This window comes from Pleurodeles waltl, chromosome 12 (assembly GCF_031143425.1).
Source record: "Pleurodeles waltl isolate 20211129_DDA chromosome 12, aPleWal1.hap1.20221129, whole genome shotgun sequence".
NCBI classification, from domain to species: domain Eukaryota; kingdom Metazoa; phylum Chordata; class Amphibia; order Caudata; family Salamandridae; genus Pleurodeles; species Pleurodeles waltl.
In genome coordinates, this window is record NC_090451.1 from 39,914,283 (window position 1) to 39,934,459 (window position 20,177).

Sequence of the window (20,177 nt, forward strand, 5' to 3'; positions counted from 1 at the left end):
CTGAGAAGATTAAGTGATCTAACAGCACAGGAATTCATAAACCAATTCCCTTGGATCGTACAGTTTGGTTTCTCTGGAAGTTGAGAATTAAACCCTGGCTTCCACAACAGACAATATAATCATTAGTGCAATCACCTCCTATGAAACAAATTCAATCTAAAAAAATGTTATTGCTGGCTTCTGCTATGTCTTACAAATAATATTTAACACACAAATTGGCGCTCTAATTAATTGGTGGTATCTATAGTTTTAATTACTATCAACTACACCATCAGGTCAGTTTTACAATGCTTAAAAACATTATAGAACAATGCATCACATTTTCTACAATTAAGTGACCAAACCACTTGTAATCATCTTCTTGGGCAAATACTTAATGTTCCATTAATGAGCTGGCTGGAATCTTTGACCCCAGTGAGGGCACAGCTTGCCAGTTTAAATTCCAAGAAAGGTAATTATTCAACTAGATCAGTCCCATAGTCCACTTACTACACTGATGATGCATTTTATTCAAATGCAGTGTAACATTTTCAGCCATAAGAGTTTTGTCTCTTGTTGAGCACTGACAGTTCTTCATATTTATTGAAAACCTGTGACTGATAGCTATGCACAAAAAGTTGTTTGCCACCCTCACTTTATTCAAAGGAATAATTTCCAAATAAAGTTCTACAGACCATTACGCAATGTACTAAATAGGGGGTGTAACTCTAAAAGCAATGTATGGTCTACTTGTCACTACTACGAATGTATTAGCCTATTGAATGGAATACATGCAGAAGTAGAAACCAAGCCTAAAATACATGAAAACATCAGCAAACCTGAACCCACACCAACATTAAGCATTTTCCTAATGTGACAACATCCTGTTTGTGAAATATAAGAGTAGCGGGTATGCCGAATGGAATAGTGAATCACGTCAACACTGACTTTTCAGAACACACAAGTGCAGGTCACTTACAATATGAGTAGTCTCTTTACACACAAAATACGCAGTGGTGAGACTGGCTTCCCGCTGTGCAACTGGAGGAAATATGGGTCTTTGCATAGCACCAAGTGTCATTATAACATGATGTGTGCCAACGTTAGGGGTAAGACATTAGGCATTTGAAAGGAACATTGGTGCCCAGAATTCTAGAGAAAAAGACAAACGACAAAGGAGCTGAAAACTTGATCCTTCTAATGATATCAGAAAGCTATTAATGGACATGGGAATACAAAACAATGGTACTGTGATGGAAGCTGTGTCAGTGGCTGAAAAATGAATAATGAGTCTCTCAGCAATGGTTGACAAGGACAACAGAGGGGGGAGTTCAGTTCTGCAACTATAAGATCATCTTTGTTCTATCTGTAGACTCGCTGCTTACAATAAATATTTGGTGGCTGAGTTGAGTTGTTTTAAGGTAACATATGTATGCAAGGCATCTGGAATTCATTCTTCATGGCAACTGTACATCTCTAATTTACAGAAGCAAGTTGTACAAAACAATTGTTTCAGAAATCAGTGGCAAAGTGAAGTAACAAACAACACTAAAAGTAATTAACTAGGGAGCATACAGGTTAAGATGGTTAAAATCTAATATGAACCACTGACTGACGCAGGCAAGCTGCATTTCATACAGTACTACTTCCAGTGCATTAGAAAGTCTCGAGATGGACAGGTAATCTTATGATAGGAAAAAGAATACTTGGTCTACCAAGTAAACATTTTTGATGAGGGCACTGCAAAACTTGTGTGGTCTTCGTCAAAACATGTTGAAACAGAACATGTAAAATGTATGTATTTTTAAGGTACTTTGATGCTACAACCAAGAAAGTGTTTGCGTTCACCAAGATGCCCACGATTTAGAGGACTCTACTGCTGTATTTCCAACATGAAGTGACCCAGCAGCATCTTACATTAATACATGGTCTTGGAGAGTTAAACACAGTCTTGGAAATTTTAGACCCTAGACTCTCAACCATGAAAAGTACTGTAAAGTTGCAGATAAAAAAAGTGAGAGTAGATATTGTGCCAAACATACTGTGAAATGAGGAACCATGCAGGTTATGTGCGGTAGCTGCTTGAGGACAAAGCAGAAGTGGCACGTTACTACTGATGGGAACCGGTGAGCCATCCCAGCACAGGGACCACCAAATAAACTCGCACACCAAAGCTATTCACAAAGCAGTACCATAGCATGGATTGTGAAGAACATACACCACATTTATTAAAACAAATTAAAAAGCGGTTCAAGTAAATAAAATTAAGTCTTCAAACAAAGACTTGTATTAAGTTTCTATTTGGTTTACTGTAAGAAAACCTATTTCTCATCAACAAAAACTGCAATACCCACAGATGTGCATTATTTGTTGTACCATTTACAGATAAATGACAAGTCATTAAAAAATGAAAAGAAACTGTTATAAAATCTAGTGTCATCAAGATTTAATTGTGATGGTGAACATGGTTTGTGTAAATACCATGCATGCTTGCGTGTGCTTTCAATATGTCACGATAAATACTGTTGTGGAGCTTGTCCTTCAGTGTACAAAAAAGCCGCAGGAAAGAGCATACAGTCGATACCACTGTATTTCTCACTAAAATTTGTAGGCAGTTTTAACGCTAAATGAAAAACAGAAAACCAACTAAAGACACCTTGAGACGTTTTGAGTGTTTTGGATTTAAGAAGAGAAAATGTAAACATGTGAGTTTTTACTCTGAGTGAAATTAATAGGTATTTGTTAAACAAATCCACAAAAACGTGTATTCATAGTTGTTTGTGTTTAAAATGCGAAACATGTTTGCATTCTAGTATACAAAATAAAGCCAATGTTATATGTGGGTGCATACGGCCTAGGTGTAACAAACACCATCAATAAATTACCTAGCTAGAAGATGGTTTAATTCCAAAGGTGCTCTACTAAGCAAACACCAATTGTACACACCGCTGGGAAAACATATATTTTAAATACCAATATTCCCACCAAGACTCGCTTAGAACCTATCAAATTAACTATATGGTGGTATAGTATTAGAGCTGGTCGGAACTTAATCAAATAAGATCAGAATTTAGGCACTAATAAGCCATCTTATTAAGCCAAAAAAGTTCCCGTGGATTTCAGGGTAACGGCCCCTACTAAATCAAATTTGGTTACGTCTAGTATTTCTGTATGTAAATGAAAAAGCTGCACGCTCTAAAGAAACATTGTGAAAAGGAAAGCAAATGCTCCTCCATAATATGCACGAACATCTCATTTGAATAATGTAAATGTTAAAAACAATAGGGAACTACTGCTACCTCATTTTCATTTTACAATGCTGTCTTACATCATTTTGCTCTCAAATGTACCAGCCAGGGTTGAGAAAGCATGTACAAGAGATCATATCACATAGGTAAGTATTTGGTTAGGTATCGAATTTGAACAAAACCGCGTACTAAGGAATACCGTAAAAAGGACTTTTTAGGAAGGTAGCAATGCATAATTATCAAAAGAAAACAATCTTACCCTTTCTCCAAAGCATGGTCATACAAATATTTCTGCAGACAAAACATACATACATACAAGCTTAAAAAAAGATGGATTCAGATATAGCTCCCAGACTTGCCAGTGTGTGAACTCCCCTTTCCAAACGAGGCATTCAATGTCACCAAATTCATCAATGCTAGCCAGTAGGACAAGGACTACAAACGTGTTAAACATGACCTCTTGGCCTATTACCTGAAATGCTTTTACAGCGTTTCCCTACATTTGCAAATAAATTCAAAATATTAACTGGACAAAATATTTCTATTGTTGACAAATCCTGAAACAAGATGCAAGTACCAGCGAACAAATAAGTATGAAGATGTTACATACGACTTATTATAGGGCATGGCCAGAACGATTCACAACAAAATAAACAGGCAGAGGGTCGTCGGAGGTGTTTTACGGAAATATTTTAGATGCCACATCCACGGCCTCCCTGCCTGATTACTTAAACTTACTATTTCATATTACTAGGACATCAGTGAGACAATTTATAGTTTAGAAAAGATGAATTAACCCCAATCAAATTATTTATCCTATGTAATACCTTACATGGGAAACATGGGAAACACGGGATAATTTTGTTGTAAAAAACGCTGTCAAAAATATTGTTGTACATTTCATGAAAGTAAATTTTTTGACATGCTCCTTAAAGAAAAAACTTTATATGCACATGACATTTTCTCCAGGATATGAAACCCCAAAAAATTAAAAGTACTCATTCCCACAAACGTATTTACAATTAAATTAATGCATGGCTCCCTTATAAATCAGCTTGCAGTAAGTTAGTACGTCGAATACTTAACTATAGCAGAACAACATCAGCAAAGATTGCAATAATCCAGATGTTCAGGGAATTTGCCATTGTTGAGTGGACTGGACGAATTATTTATCAAATAACTATCATTAGAGACGCCTAAACAATTCAGTCAATGTTGAAATACTTTTATAGATATAAAAACAATTTATGTCCCTCAACAGTGAGTTGGCTTCAAATGAACAAGATACTCAGTGGTGTACCTCAAACACTCCATTTAAATCATCTGCTGTGAGAGGCAAACACCATACGGAGCGCACAAGGGTCATACTGCTCACAGTGTGCAACAATGTGAAAATAAACTCCAGCGGAAACACAATGCTTTGTACCACTGCACGTCTTACGATTCTACTGCACTTTCAGGTTAAATGGAGATACAACAGCTCTATGTGACTTCACTATCTATATGTAGATCACCAAGCAGGTTATGATCTTTCCTTAGCAGTTTGCTGGCAGACAAACTTCTATATCACACATAGAGATTTAAAGATACATGGTACATTCTCTACACAACCACTGAAGGATAATCCACAGAATAGTGGTCACCTGGTGGCAATGTTCTCAGCTACAGCAGACGGTTTGTCAGGCGAGCCATGTAGGATTTGTGCAGAGAAAAGCAAACTCAATTTTTCCACGACAAAATGTAGGAAGTTGTGCATAGCTCAGACAACAGAACAATACTAGCGGCTTCCAAAAACACACTGGTGTCTTTTAAAAGCTTCATTGGGGCAAAACATACTACCTTTCAATTCCATTTTGTTGCTGTAATTTGCGAAGAAGAATCTGTGTAAGATCAAAAGTCATGAAACTTATGCCCACCGCCAAGGGACCTTTGACCCAGTTCATGCTTAGTCCTTTGTACAGACCACGAACTATTCCTTCTTCTCTGACGATCTCCTTCATAGTACCCACAATGGTTCCATAAGTGTGTCCAGTAACCCCTGCAGTCTGCATTCGTCGTCGGACTACATCGAGTGGATAGGAGGCAGACTGTCCAATTAGTCCAGCACAAGCTCCAAATAGGAGGCGTTCAACTGGGTTGGGATGTCTTCTGCCACTGCGATCTGGCCAAAAATAACAAAATTGATCAACTTAGCCAGATCTATCCTTCTTAACCAATTTTTAAAACATCACTAATAACATAAAAATGACTACAAACAAGTGTCCTATCCCTGGAGACTTGCTTAATTGGTTAAAGCACTAGTTACGGAATGTGACCCCCTCAGATTTGAAAACCAGAAAAGATAACTTTTTCTTGTCTTCTTTCAGAAGAACATACATTTTCAATACATCTGCTGTGTTACACGAACATTACATGACTGTCATGGCTCTTTAGTAGAGAATTCAATTTCTTGGCTTATGATGCCTCCATTTGATTTTTAAATGATGTGATGTACGTATTTTGTAAGAAGAGCGTGCAGAATTTGAACTAAATATTAACACTCAAAGGTATAGTTTAATATGGGTCTAGACTGAAAACACTCAGCACCACATAAAGCCTCTGTACTTTTCACTGTGATCTCACTTATTCTTCCTATCAAGGTAAGAGTCATGGAGACAAACATACCATCTATTGTCTTTCCAGCGAAATAGAAGCCCTAGAAAATAGCCTGACAGACCCACTGATTCATTATATATGAATTGCAACAGTAAGAAAATTACTTACTTACCTGTAACTGTAGTTCTCCAGTATTGGTATCTTTCATAGATTCACATGCTTGAATCATCCCCCTCGTCGAGGTGGGAGTCTCACAGTAACTTCAAATACATATAGCAGTAAGTAAGTGTGGTACACTAGGCCTTAATGGCCCAAATAGGCATTTTTATAGCCTATCCATGTTCTTTTGTAAAAAGGAACCAAACTTCAGCTACAGCCAATCAGGCATCAGCAACCTCTAGAATACTCCCAACGAACGAGTTACTTACCTTCGGTAACGACTTTTCTGGCGGATACATTAGCTACCTGTGGATTCCTCACCTCATGAATACTCCCATGGCGCCAGCATTCTACGGAAATCTTCTTACTAGTCTCTGCACGTCGACGAGGACGTCACTGTCTCGCACGCGACGCCGTCTGACGTCATACAGGCAATAAGAGGTCCTCGACGACGTGCGGACGTCAGTACCAATCATTTTTTACGTGCATGAGAACAACCAGGCAATGCAATGAAAGAACAAAGCAACATCCATTATATTGTAAAAATACACCACATTGTATGAATAACTGTAAATCTTTTTTATGTACATATATATATATATATATATATATATATATATATATATATATATATATATAAAACTCTTTCTTTTAAAAATATATACACACACCAAGTATATACATAAAAATATATACACATATACCCATATATATATATAAATATATTATATATATACATCTATTGCACCCTCAAAGATCAAGAGGAGCGCACTCAAGGATTACTTGGCAAGACCATAAAGGCAACGGGGAGGCGGGTGGGACCGTGAGGAATACACAGGTAGCTAATGTATCCACCAGAAAAGTCGTTACCGAAGGTAAGTAACTCGTTCTTCTGATGGATACAACTACCTGTGGATTCCTCACCTCATGAATAGAGTCCCAAAGCAGTACCACGCCCGGCGGTGGGTGCCTAAATGGTCAAACCAAGAAATCCTGCAGCACTGACCGTGCAAAATGGCCTGCAACTCACTCACTCTCCTTGCTGATGTTATAGCTATCAGGAAGACTGTTTTTAAAAACAAATACCTTAAGGGGCAAGAATGCATAGGTTCAAAAGGGGACCCCATAAGGAAAGTCAGGACTAAGGACAAATCCCATTGTGGCATAACGAATGGCTTTGGAGGATATTGATTTAGAAGACCTTTCAAGAATCTGATAACAATAGGGGATTTAAATAAAGATGGTTGGTCTGGAAGACATATGAAGGCTGACAAGGCCGATAAATAACCTTTAATGGTAGCCACTGCACAACCTTTCTGCGCCAGAGATAGAGCAAAAGACAAAACGTCCGATAGATGAGCTTGTAAAGGATCAATCTGCCTCTCTCCACACCACGCAACAAATTTAGACCACCTATTAGCGTAGATAGATTTAGTGGAGTGTCGCCTGGCCGCTAATATAACATCCACTACCTCAGGCGGGAGAGAGAAGGAACTCAGGTTGCCCCGTTCAATCTCCAGGCATGTAGGTGCAGACTCTGGAGGTTGGGGTGTAGAACCTGCCCCTGCGACTGCGAGAGGAGGTCTGCCCTGAAAGGGAGACGGAGCGGCGGGCACGTTGAGAGTTGGAGAAGGTCGGAGTACCACACCCTCCTTGGCCAATCCGGAGCTATTACGATTACTAGAGCCCGGTCTTGGCGAATCTTCCTCAATACTCGAGGAATCAAGGGTATGGGAGGAAACGCGTAAAGCAACTGGCCGCACCAGGTCATTTGAAACGCGTCCCCCAATGCTTCCTGCATCGGATACTGAAGGCTGCAGAACAACGGACAATGCGCGTTCTCTCGAGTGGCGAACAGATCTACCCGAGGAAACCCCCACTTCTGGAAGATTAAACGGACTTGATCTGGATGGAGACGCCACTCGTGGTCTGCCGAGAAGTGGCGACTGAGACTGTCCGCACGCACGTTCAAGACTCCGGCCAGATGGTTTGCTATCAAGCAAATCCGATGGTCCTTTGCCCAGGACCATAGTCGAAGAGCTTCTCTGCAGAGAAGGTACGACCCCACTCCTCCCTGCTTGTTTATGTACCACATCGTGGTAGTATTGTCCGTTAGGACCTGTACCGACTGACCACGAAGGGAAGGGAGGAAGGCCTTGAGAGCCAGACGTACAGCCCGTAACTCTAACAGATTGATGTGAAAAATCTGTTCCTCTGGAGACCAAAGACCTTTGATCTCCAGATCCCCCAGATGAGCTCCCCACCCTAGAGTGGAAGCATCCGTTAGGACTGTGGCCACTGGTGGCGACTGCTGGAACGGTTTTCCTTGTGAAAGATTGTTGCTTGCAATCCACCACTTCAAATCCACAGCAGCATCTCTGGAGATCTTGACAGTACCCTCTAGATCCCCTCTGTATTGAGACCACTGCCTTCGGAGGCACCACTGAAGAGCCCTCATGTGCCAGCGAGCATGCGTGACCAACAGAATGCAGGAGGCAAAAAGACCGAGCAGACGAAGGACCTTGAGGACTGGAACTACCGCTCCGTTTCGAAACATTGGAACCAAATCCTGAATATCTTGAATCCGCTGAGGCGGAGGAAAGGCCCGACCCAATGTCGTATCCAGTACTGCCCCTATGAACAGGAGGCGCTGAGAGGGCTCCAGGTGAGATTTGGGCTCGTTCACCGAAAAGCCCAGGTCGAACAACAACTGGGTTGTTGACTGCAGATGACGCAACACAAGCTCCGGGGACTTGGCTTTGATCAACCAATCGTCCAAGTAAGGGAATACTGCTATCCCCTTCCTTCTGAGCTCTGCCGCAACCACCGACATCACCTTCGTGAAGACTCGAGGTGCTGAAGTAAGACCAAACGGAAGGACCGCAAACTGGTAGTGTTGCGATCCCACCACAAACCGGAGATACTTCCTGTGTGACTTGAGTATCGGGATATGAAAGTAAGCATCCTGCAAGTCGACAGACACCATCCAGTCTTCCATGTTCAACGCCAAAAGCACCTGTGCTAGGGTCAGCATCTTGAACTTTTCCTGCTTGAGGAACCAATTCAAGATCCTCAGGTCCAGAATTGGTCTCAAACGACCATCCTTCTTGGGAATCAGGAAATACCTTGAGTAAACTCCTTGACCCCTTTCCTGCTCCGGGACCAACTCCACCGCGCCCTTTAAAAGGAGGACTTCCACCTCCTGTTCTAGCAACAGGAGGTGTTCTTGTGAACAATACGAAGGGCGGGGCGGGATGAGGGGCGGAAACTCCCGAAAGGGAAGGGTGTAGCCTTTTCCCACAACACTGAGAACCCAAGTGTCCGACGTAACAGTCTCCCATTTAGTGAGAAAATGCTGTAATCTTCCCCCTACAGGAGAGGAGTGAGTGGGAAATGGTGGAAGCCTAAGGCTGCTTCCCCTGCTGCACCCCGCCAGAGGATGAGGAAGAGGCAGAGTGCTGCTGAGAGGCTCCCCTGGTGCGGACCCTACCCCTCCCCCTAAAAGATCTATAGGGGTGGGAAGAGGCAGGTTGCTGATATCTTCCCCGAAAGGAAGAGGAGGAAGAGCCACGCCCAAATCCACGAAACCTCCTGAAGAATCTGGAAGAGGCCGTGGAAGAAGGAGCTTGGAGTCCCAACGACTTAGCCGTGGCCCTGCTCTCCTTAAAACGTTCCAAGGCCGAATCAGCCTTAGCCCCAAACAGTTTGTCCCCATCAAACGGGAGATCCAACAATGTGGACTGTACATCTGCCGAAAAGCCCGAGTTACGTAGCCAGGCCTGTCTCCTTTCCACCACAGTTGTGCCCATTGCTCTGGCTACCGAGTCGGTGGTATCCAGTCCCGTCTGGATAATTTGGGTCGCAGCAGCCTGGGCATCAGAGACAAGATCCAAAAGACCCTGGGGAAGCTCTGTAAACGAAGAGGAGATGTCATCCATCAGAGCATGAATATACCTCCCAGGATACAGGTCGCATTAGTGGCTTTTAACGCCAGACTGCAGGACGAAAAAATCTTCTTCGACTGCGCCTCTAGCTTTTTTGAGTCTCTGTCCCCAGGCACCGTCGGGAAAGAACCAGGCGCTGATTTGGACGAACAGGAGGCCTGCACAACCAAGCTCTCCGGCGTAGGGTGCCTAGATAGGAAACCAGGATCAGTTGGAGCTGTCCGATACCTCCTGGCCACGGCTCTGTGAACTGCTGGGGAAGATGCCGGCTTCTTCCACACCTCTAAAACCGGATCCAGCAGAGCGTCATTAAAAGGTAATAGAGGCTCCGCCGCGGCTGAGGCCGGATGCAACACCTCTGTCAAAAGGTTTTGTTTCGCCTCCACCACCGGCAAAGGCAGGTCCAAAAAACTAGCTGCCTTCCGTACCACTGTATGAAAGGAAGCAGCTTCCTCGGTATATTCCCCCGGGGACGAAAGGTCCCACTCAGGGGAAGTGTCCAGCCCACTGGCCGACTCCAGTCCACGCAGCCCATCACCCGAGTCCTCTAGTTCTCCTTCCTCTAGGGCTCGTTGGTACTCCTGCTCCTCTAGTACCCGGAGAGCACACCTCCTTGAATGCAGTCGTTGCTCAATCCGCGGAGTCGACAACACCTCCGCCGAAGTCTGAGATCGGCGCCGATCTTCCGAAGCCACAGACGCCGCATCCGGCGCCACAGGTAACTTCGGCGCCGACTGAAGAGCAGATGAAACGGATGGACCCACCGGAGTCACAGGCCGAAATCTCGACGTCGACGGGATGGAAATCCCTGGGGCCAATCCCTCCGAAGCCATCGGAGCGGCCACCGGCGCCGACACTGGCGCCGAGCCCACGTTCCCAAACGGGAGAAAGGGCATAAAGGGTGCCGGCCGAAGAGGCGCAGGATCACCCAAAGAAAAGGCCAAAGGCCCAGCCGGAGCACCCCCTGGAGCCATCTGTTGGAAGATGGCATACATCGCATTCAAGAATGCGGAACTATCGGCTCCAGGGGTGGGAAAAGCCGGATACTGGGGTGCCTGACTCGGAGGCGACCCCGACGCCGGCCTCGGCGTCTGCGCCGGAGAAAACACCTGAGGCTCCAATACCTCAATCACCGACGCCTGTCCAGGCGAAGTTGGAGACGTCGGAGAGAGCAACGGCGTCGAAGGATGCGGCGTCACCGTGGGGCTGACCTCCCATGTCCTCCGGCGCCGATCCGGAGACCTGGAACGAGCCTCCCTTGAATGACGCCGAGATTCTCTACGGCGCCGGGAGTCTCGATGACGCCGATGTCTTGGAGAAGACTTTTTCTTGTGATGCTTCTCCTTTGACTTGGCCATAAACAGCTTCGCCTCGCGTTCTTTAATGGCCTTCGGATTCATGTGCTGACACGAATCACAAGTCGAGACGTCGTGGTCGGAGCTCAAACACCAAAGGCAATCGGAATGAGGATCCGTCACCGACATCTTGCCTCCACACTCACGACAAGGCTTAAATCCAGACTTTCTCTGCGACATTATTTCCACAGAGAAAGAGTACGCAGCAAGATATACACTGTAACCGCAAGAGTAACAGTTGCTCCCTCGAAGATAACCGTTTCGAATGCACGGAAAAAAGGGAACTGACGTCCGCACGTCGTCGAGGACCTCTTATTGCCTGTATGACGTCAGACGGCGTCGCGTGCGAGACAGTGACGTCCTCGTCGACGTGCAGAGACTAGTAAGAAGATTTCCGTAGAATGCTGGCGCCATGGGAGTATTCATGAGGTGAGGAATCCACAGGTAGTTGTATCCATCAGAAATAGGTTGATTCCCTCAGATTTTCTAGTACAAGTGTGAAGCAAAAAGTTCATCTATAAGAGGAGCCTCTGATGGGAGGAGGGTGGGTTGCATGTGAATCTATGAAAGATACCAATACTGGAGAACCACAGTTACATGTAAGTAATTTTCTTCTCCAGTATTGAATCTTTCATAGATTCACATGCTTGAATTAGAGTAGCAAGCGGTAGTATTGCCTAACTAGGTACTAGTTGTATTTTAACAATAATAACAATACTAATAACAACAATAATAGAAGTAAGCCTACTCCTAGCCATTATTCCCTAGAAATATGCCAAACTTCGCAGGAAGATAACAATAAGCACAATAATCATAATCGTAAACATCATGATAACTACTAAGCTAACTACACAATAATAACTACAATAATCATTATAAGCAGAAAAATTAACCTTTACCAGATTAAGGAAACGTAGGTCACATACCCTTTTCGTGGAAGGTGGGATGACCAGAGAGGCTCACCTTAATGGAATAGATGCCTCAGGACTGCTTGCCCCACCGCTGAGTCCATGTTATTCGTCTCTTCGAGACAGTAGTGTCTTGTGAAAGTATGTTGGCTGGACCATGTGGCCGCTCTACAGATGTGCTGTAAGGGCATTCCTGCGAAGAGCGATGCCGACGAACGAGTTACTTACCTTCGGTAACGACTTTTCTGGTGGATACATTAGCTACCTGTGGATTCCTCACCTGATGAATACTCCCATGGCGCCAGCATTTGACGGAAATCTTCTTACTAGTCTCTGCACGTCGACGAGGACGTCACTCTAGCCCACGCGACGCCGTCTGACGTCATACAGGCAATAAGAAGTCCTCGCCGACGTGCCGATGACAGTACCAACATTTTTTACGTGCATGAGAATAATAATAATAACCCAATGCAATGAAAGAGCAAAGCAACATCTCTTAATATTGTAAATCACACAACATTGCAATAAAATAGCTGTAGATTTAATATAACCTTTTTTTTTTTTTTTTTAAACAAATAAATATATTTATACATACGAATCATGTATATACCCAATATATATATAGATTTATATATAAATATACACATATATACAAATATCATACATGCAAAATGTATTGCAACTTTGAAGACCAAAAGGAGCACACTTAAGGATTGCTTGGAGAGACCAAAAAGGCAACGGGGAGGCGGGTGGGACCGTGAGGAATCCACAGGTAGCTAATGTATCCACCAGAAAAGTCGTTACCGAAGGTAAGTAACTCGTTCTTCTGATGGATACAACTACCTGTGGATTCCTCACCTGATGAATAGAGTCCCAAAGCAGTACCACGCCCGGCGGTGGGTGCCTAAATGGTCAAACCAAGAAATCCTGCAGCACTGACCGTGCAAAATGACCGTCCCTTCTGACCTCAGAGTCCAAACAGTAATGTTTCACAAAAGTGTGAAGGGACGACCAAGTTGCGGCCTTGCAGATGTCAACCACAGGAACACCCCTGGCCAAGGCCGAAGAGGCCGACTTAGCTCTGGTGGAGTGAGCTCTAATGCCCTCAGGCGGATCCTTCTTTGCCAAAGAGTAACAGATTTTAATGCAAAGAACAACCCACCTGGAGAGTGTTCTCTTGTGGACTGCCTTTCCTCTCCTCTTGCCCACGTATCCGACAAACAGCTGATCCTCCAGCCTGATATCCTTCATTCTGTCGATATAGAAGCTCAACGCCCTTTTTGGGTCCAGGCGATGTAGTCTTTCTTCCTCCTTTGAAGGATGAGGCGGAGGATAAAACGTGGACAAAGTGATTGTCTGAGCCAAATGGAAGGGTGAAACAACCTTCAGAAGGAAAGCAGCCTTGGTCCTCAACACCACCTTATCCCCATAAAACATTATATAAGGGGGTTTAACCGATAAGGCCTGCAACTCACTCACTCTCCTTGCAGATGTTATAGCTACCAGGAATACTGTTTTAATAACCAAATACCTTAAGGGGCAAGAATGCATAGGCTCAAAAGGGGACCCCATAAGGAAAGTCAGGACCAAGGACAAATCCCATTGAGGCATAACGAATGGTTTTGGAGGATATTGATTCAGAAGACCTTTCAAGAATCTGAGAACAATAGGGGATTTAAATAACGATGGTTGGTCTGGAAGACAAATGAAGGCTGACAAGGCCGACAAATAACCCTTAATGGTAGCTACTGCACAACCTTTCTGCGCTAGAGACAGTGCAAAAGACAAAACATGTGACAGATGAGCATGTAAGGGATCAATCTGTCTCTCTCCACACCACATAACAAATTTAGACCACCTATTAGCGTAGATAGATTTAGTGGAGTGTCGCCTGGCCGCTAAGATAACATCCACTACATCAGGCGGGAGAGAGAAGGAACTCAGGTTGCCCCGTTCAATCTCCAAGCATGTAGGTGCAGACTCTGGAGGTTGGGGTGTAAAACCTGCCCCTGCGACTGCGAGAGGAGGTCTGCCCTGAGAGGGAGACGGAGCGGAGGGCACAGTGAGAGTTGGAGAAGGTCGGAGTACCATACCCTCCTTGGCCAATCCGGAGCTATTAAGATGACTTGGGCCCGGTCTTGGCGAATTTTCCTCAACACTCGAGGAATCAAGGGTATGGGGGGAAACGCGTAAAGCAACTGGTCGCACCAGGTTATCTGAAACGCGTCCCCCAACGCTCCCTGCATCGGATACTGGAGGCTGCAGAATAACGGGCAATGCGCGTTCTCCCGAGTGGCAAACAGATCTATCCGAGGAAACCCCCACATCTGGAAGATTAAACAGACTTGATCTGGATGGAGACGCCACTCGTGGTCTGCCGAGAATTGGCGACTGAGACTGTCCGCACGTACATTCAAGACCCCGGCCAGATGATTTGCCACCAAGCAAATCTGATGGTCCTTTGCCCAGGACCATAGCCGAAGAGCTTCTCTGCAGAGAAGGTACGACCCTACTCCTCCCTGTTTGTTTATGTACCACATCGTGGTAGTATTGTCCGTCAGGACCTGTACCGACTGACCACGAAGGGATGGGAGGAAGGCCTTGAGAGCCAAACGTACAGCCCGTAACTCCAACAGATTGATATGAAACACCTGTTCCTCTGGAGACCAAAGCCCTTTGATCTCCAGATCCCCCAGATGAGCTCCCCATCCTAGGGTGGAGGCATCCGTTATTACCGTGGCCACTGGTGGCGACTGCGCGAACGGCTTCCCCTGTGAAAGATTGTTGCCCGCAATCCACCACTTCAATTCCACAGCAGCATCTCTGGAGATCTTGACAGTACCTTCTAAATCTCCCTTGTGTTGAGACCACTGCCTTCGGAGGCACCACTGAAGAGCCCTCATGTGCCAGCGAGCATGCGTGACCAACAGAATGCAGGAGGCGAACAGACCGAGCAGACGAAGGACCTTGAGGACTGGAACTACCGCTCCATTTCGAAACATTGGAACCAATTCCTGAATATCTTGAATCCGCTGAGGCGGAGGAAAGGCTCGACTCAATGTTGTATCCAGTACTGCCCCTATGAACAGGAGGCGCTGAGAGGGCTCCAGGTGAGATTTGGGCACGTTCACCGAAAAGCCCAGGTCGAACAACAACTGGGTTGTTGACTGCAGATGATGCGACACAAGCTCCGGGGACTTGGCTTTGATCAACCAGTCGTCCAAGTAAGGGAATACTGCTATCCCCTTCCTTCTGAGCTCCGCCGCAACCACTGACATCACCTTTGTGAAGACTCGAGGTGCTGAAGTAAGACCAAACGGGAGGACCGCAAACTGATAGTGCTGCGACCCTACCACAAACCGGAGATACTTCCTGTGCGACTTGAGTATCGGGATATGAAAGTAAGCATCCTGCAAGTCGACAGACACCATCCAATCTTCCTTGTTCAACGCCAAAAGCACCTGTGCTAGGGTCAGCATCTTGAACTTTTCCTGTTTGAGGAACCAATTCAAGATCCTCAGATCCAGGATTGGTCTCAACTGACCATCCTTTTTGGGAATCAGGAAGTATCTTGAGTAACAACCTCGACCCTTTTCCTGCTCTGGGACCAACTCTACCGCGCCCTTTGAAAGGAGGACTTGAACCTCCTGTTCTAGCAACAGGAGGTGTTCTTCTGAACAATAAGATGGGCGGGGCGGGATGAGGGGCGGGAACTCCCGAAAGGGAAGGGCGTAGCCTTTTCCCACAATGCCGAGAACCCAAGTGTCCGTTGTGATAGACTTCCACTTGTGGAGAAAACGCTGTAATCTTCCCCCTACAGGAGAGGAGTGAGTGGGAAACGGTGGAAGCCTAAGGCTGCTTCCCCTGCTGCACCCCTCCAGAGGACGAGGAAGAGGCAGAGTGCTGTTGAGAGGCTCCTCTGGTACGGACCCCACCCCTCCCCCTCCCTCTAAATGACCTATAGGGGAGGGAAGAGGCGGGTTGCTGGAACCTCCCCCGAAAGGAAGAGGAATAAGAGCCACGCCCAAATCCCCGAAACCTCCTGAAAATTCTAGAAGAGGCAGAGGAAGAAGGAGCTTGCAGTCCTAACGATTTGGCTGTGGCTCTGCTCTCCTTAAATCGTTCCAAGGCTGAATCTGCCTTGGCTCCAAACAGTCTGTCCCCATCAAACGGGAGGTCCAGCAGGGTCGACTGCACATCCGCAGAGAACCCTGAGTTTCGGAGCCAGGCCTGTCTTCTTGCCACCACAGCCGTGCCCATCGCCCTGGCCACCGAGTCGGTCGTGTCCAGCCCAGACTGGATAATCTGGGTCGCGGCAGCCTGGGCGTCCGAGACCACATCCAAAAGACCCTGGGGAAGCTCCGTGAATGAAGACAAAATATCATCCATCAGCGCATGGATGTACCTCCCCAGAATGCACGTGGCGTTGGTGGCCTTCAACGCCAAACTGCATGACGAAAATATTTTCTTGGACTGCGCATCCAGTTTCTTGGAGTCTCTGTCTCCAGGCACCGTCGGGAAGGAACCAGGCGCTGACTTTGAGGAACAGGAGGCTTGCACCACCAAGCTCTCCGGCGTAGGGTGTCTAGAGAGAAAGCCAGGGTCAGATGGTGCAGCTCGATACCTCCTGGCCACAGCCCTATGAACGGCCGAGGAAGACACCGGCTTCTTCCACACCTCCAACACCGGATCCAGCAAAGCCTCATTAAATGGCAAGAGAGGCTCAGCTGCAGCAGAGGCCGGATGCAATACCTCTGTCAGCAAATTCTGCTTTGCCTCTGCCACCGGCAAAGGCAGGTCCAAAAAGCTCGCTGCCTTCCTCACCACAGCATGAAAGGAAGCAGCCTCCTCCGTATATTCCCCTGGAGATGAAAGGTCCCACTCAGGGGAAGTGTCCAGCCCACTGGCTGTATCCAGACCATGCAGTCCGTCTCCAGAGTCCTCAATCTCTCCCTCCTCTAGGACTCGCTGGTACTCTTGCTCTTCTAAAAGACGGAGAGCACGCCTCCTCGAATGAAGTCTCTCCTCGATACGCGGAGTCGACATGGCCTCCGCCGACGTCGAAGAACGGCGCCGATCTCCAGAAGCATCTGACGCCGCGTCCGGCGCCACAGGCAGCTTCGGCGCCGAGGCAGGAGCCGGAGGACGAGGTCTTGGAGCCGATGGACCAACCGGAGTCACAGGGCAAAATCCTGACTTCGACGGAGGGGCAACCGACGCCGGCACCGGCGCCGAGCCCACATTCCCAAAAGGGAGAAAGGGCATAAAGGGTGCCGGCCGAAGAGGCGCAGGATCACCCAACGAAAAGGCCAAGGGCCCCGAAGGACCAGCCGGAGCAGCTCCTGGAGCCATCTGCTGAAAGATGGTATACATCGCATTAAGAAACGCGGTACTATCGGCTCCAGGAGTGGGAAAAGCCGGATACTGGGGTGCCTGGATCGAGGGCGACCCCGACGCCGGCCTCGACGTCTGCGACGCCGGAGAAAACACAAGAGGCTGCACCACCTCAATCACTGACGCCTGACCAGGTGAAGTCGGTGACGCCGGAGAGGGCAACGGCGTCGATGGATGCGGCGTGACCGTGGGGCTGACCTCCCAAGTCCTCCGACGCCGAGCCGAAGGTGACCTCGAATGAGACTCCTTGCTGGAGTGACGTCGTGAGTCTCTACGGCGCCGGGAGTCTCGATGACGCCGGTGAGACCTTGGCGAAGAAGACTTCTTATGATGTTTCTCCTTCTTCTTTGACTTTGCCATGAATAACTTGGCCTCGCGCTCTTTGAGGGCCTTCGGATTCATGTGTTGACATGAATCGCAAGTCGAGACGTCGTGGTCGGAGCTCAAACACCATAGACAGTCGGAGTGAGGATCTGTAACTGACATCTTGCCCCCACACTCTCGACAGGGCTTGAAACCCGACTTCCTCTGAGACATTGTTACCGCAGAGAAGACTACGCAGCAGACAATACACTGTAACCACGAAGGTAACAGTAACTCCCTCGAAGATAACCGTTTCGAATGCACGGAAAAAAGGGAACTGTCATCGGCACGTCGGCGAGGACTTCTTATTGCCTGTATGACGTCAGACGGCGTCGCGTGGGCTAGAGTGACGTCCTCGTCGACGTGCAGAGACTAGTAAGAAGATTTCCGTCAAATGCTGGCGCCATGGGAGTATTCATCAGGTGAGGAATCCACAGGTAGTTGTATCCATCAGAAGTGGCTACCACCCTTGTAGAGTGGGCTCTAACCTTGTTGTGGAGCGGTTCACCGGCTTGAGCATGACAGAATTGGATTGCTAGGCCAATCCACCTCACAATAGTCTGTTTAGACACTGGGGAGCCTTTCCTCCCATCCCCAAAGGCTACAGGTAACTGGTTTGACTTGCGGATGTTCTGCGTCCTTTGAAGGTAGAATTTCAAACACCTCTTAATATCCAAAGATTGCAACGTTTTCTCTGCCACCATCTGTGGGTTAGGAAAAAAGGTTTTCAAAATGACTGGTTCATTCAAATGGAATCTTGAGGTTACCTTCGGAATATATTTAGGATTCGTCCTAAGAATTACGCCAGTAGTGGTGAATTGCAGAAAGGGCTCTTCAAAGGTGAAGGCCTGTATGTCACTTACTCTTTTGACTTAAGTAAGAGCCAGCAACAACGCTGTTTTTCCATGAGATGAATTTCAGCTCCACCCTGTGGATTGGCTCAAAAGGGGGTTTCATGAGTTGTCCCAATATCACGTTTAAGGACCATAACGGTGGTGGTTTACGCACCGGTGGAAAAGCTCGAAAAAGATCCTTAAGAAATGGTTTCACAATACTGGTCGAACAGAACGAGGCAGTGTTTGGAGATCGGCGGTACCTTGAAATTGCTGCCACGTGCACTCGGAGGAATACGAGAGTCCAGATTTTGCCAAGTACAACAAATACGGAAGTACTTGCACCAGAATATGATGGATTCCTTCCGCAGCACACCACACGCAAAAACGCTTTTATTTCAGTCTGTAAGTCTTATTGGTGGTGTCCGCCTTGGGCTTGGCTAGGATTGCCCTACATTCTGATGAGATGTCTAAAGTGGCGTATTAATTGAATTCAGGAGCCAGGCCGACAAGTGTAGAGATGACGGATCCGGATGCCTGACCTGGCCCTGGTGCATGGTCAAAAGGGTTGGCGTCCGTCTGAGTAGCACATGTGGCTGTTACGAGAACATGAGGAGTTCTGTGAACCACACCTGTCTGGGCCACCTGGATGCCATTAGCAGAAGGCGACATCCTCCTGTCTTCATCTTGCTGATGACCTTTGGTATCAGTGGGATCGGAGGAAAAGCGTAGGCAAAGACCCCTGACCATCTCATCAAAAACGCATTCCCCCGGAACCTTTTTTGGGGAAGCCAGCTTGCATAATAGGGGCATTTCTTGTTCTCATATGTGGCAAACAGATTGAGATTTGGTCTGCTCCATGCTCAGAAGAGTTGGTCGAGAACCTCCTGGTCTAGCTCCCACTTGTGATACGGGATAACCGTCCTGCTGAGAGTGTCTGCCAGGATGTTGGTCTGCCCTGGGACGTGCTCCGCCCTCAGAGAAATGTTGTTTGCTATGGCACATTTCCAGATGTTCTGAGCTTGTCGTGAGAGCTGAAAAGACCTTGTGCCACCTTGCTTGCTTAGATAAAACACGCTTGTGGTATTGTCTGTCCTGATCAAAAGATCTGAGTTTTGAAGTCTTAGCAAGAAAGCTTTCAGAGCCAAATCTATTGCCATGAGCTCTAGCTGGTTTATGTGGAGTTGCTTGTCCTTTCTAGTCCAGGACCCGCTTATTCGCAAATCTTGAAGGTGGGCACCCCAACCCTCGAGGGACGCATCCGTTGTCACTTTGTAGCGAGGTACTTGAGGAAGAAAAGTGAGACCGTTGGACAAGTTGGCCGGTGTCACCCACCAAGACATGGCAGCCCGCACTGCTGGTGTGATCTGAATTTGGTCCTCGAAGGAACCCTGCACCA

The 20,177-nt window shown here is 46.7% G+C and overlaps 1 protein-coding gene across 4 annotated transcripts in view; it reads right to left on the reverse strand.

The window, feature by feature from the left end:
* Positions 1-231: 231 nt before the first annotated feature.
* The window catches only part of SLC25A42 (solute carrier family 25 member 42), a 128,843-nt gene continuing 108,897 nt past the window's right edge, over positions 232-20,177 (reverse strand). For all 4 annotated transcript variants that reach the window (XM_069215818.1, XM_069215819.1, XM_069215820.1 and 1 more), the window contains exon 8: positions 232-5,388. In XM_069215818.1, the coding sequence (XP_069071919.1) occupies positions 5,063-5,388 (326 nt within the window). In that variant the 3' untranslated portion in view covers positions 232-5,062. The remainder of the gene's footprint in view (positions 5,389-20,177) is intronic.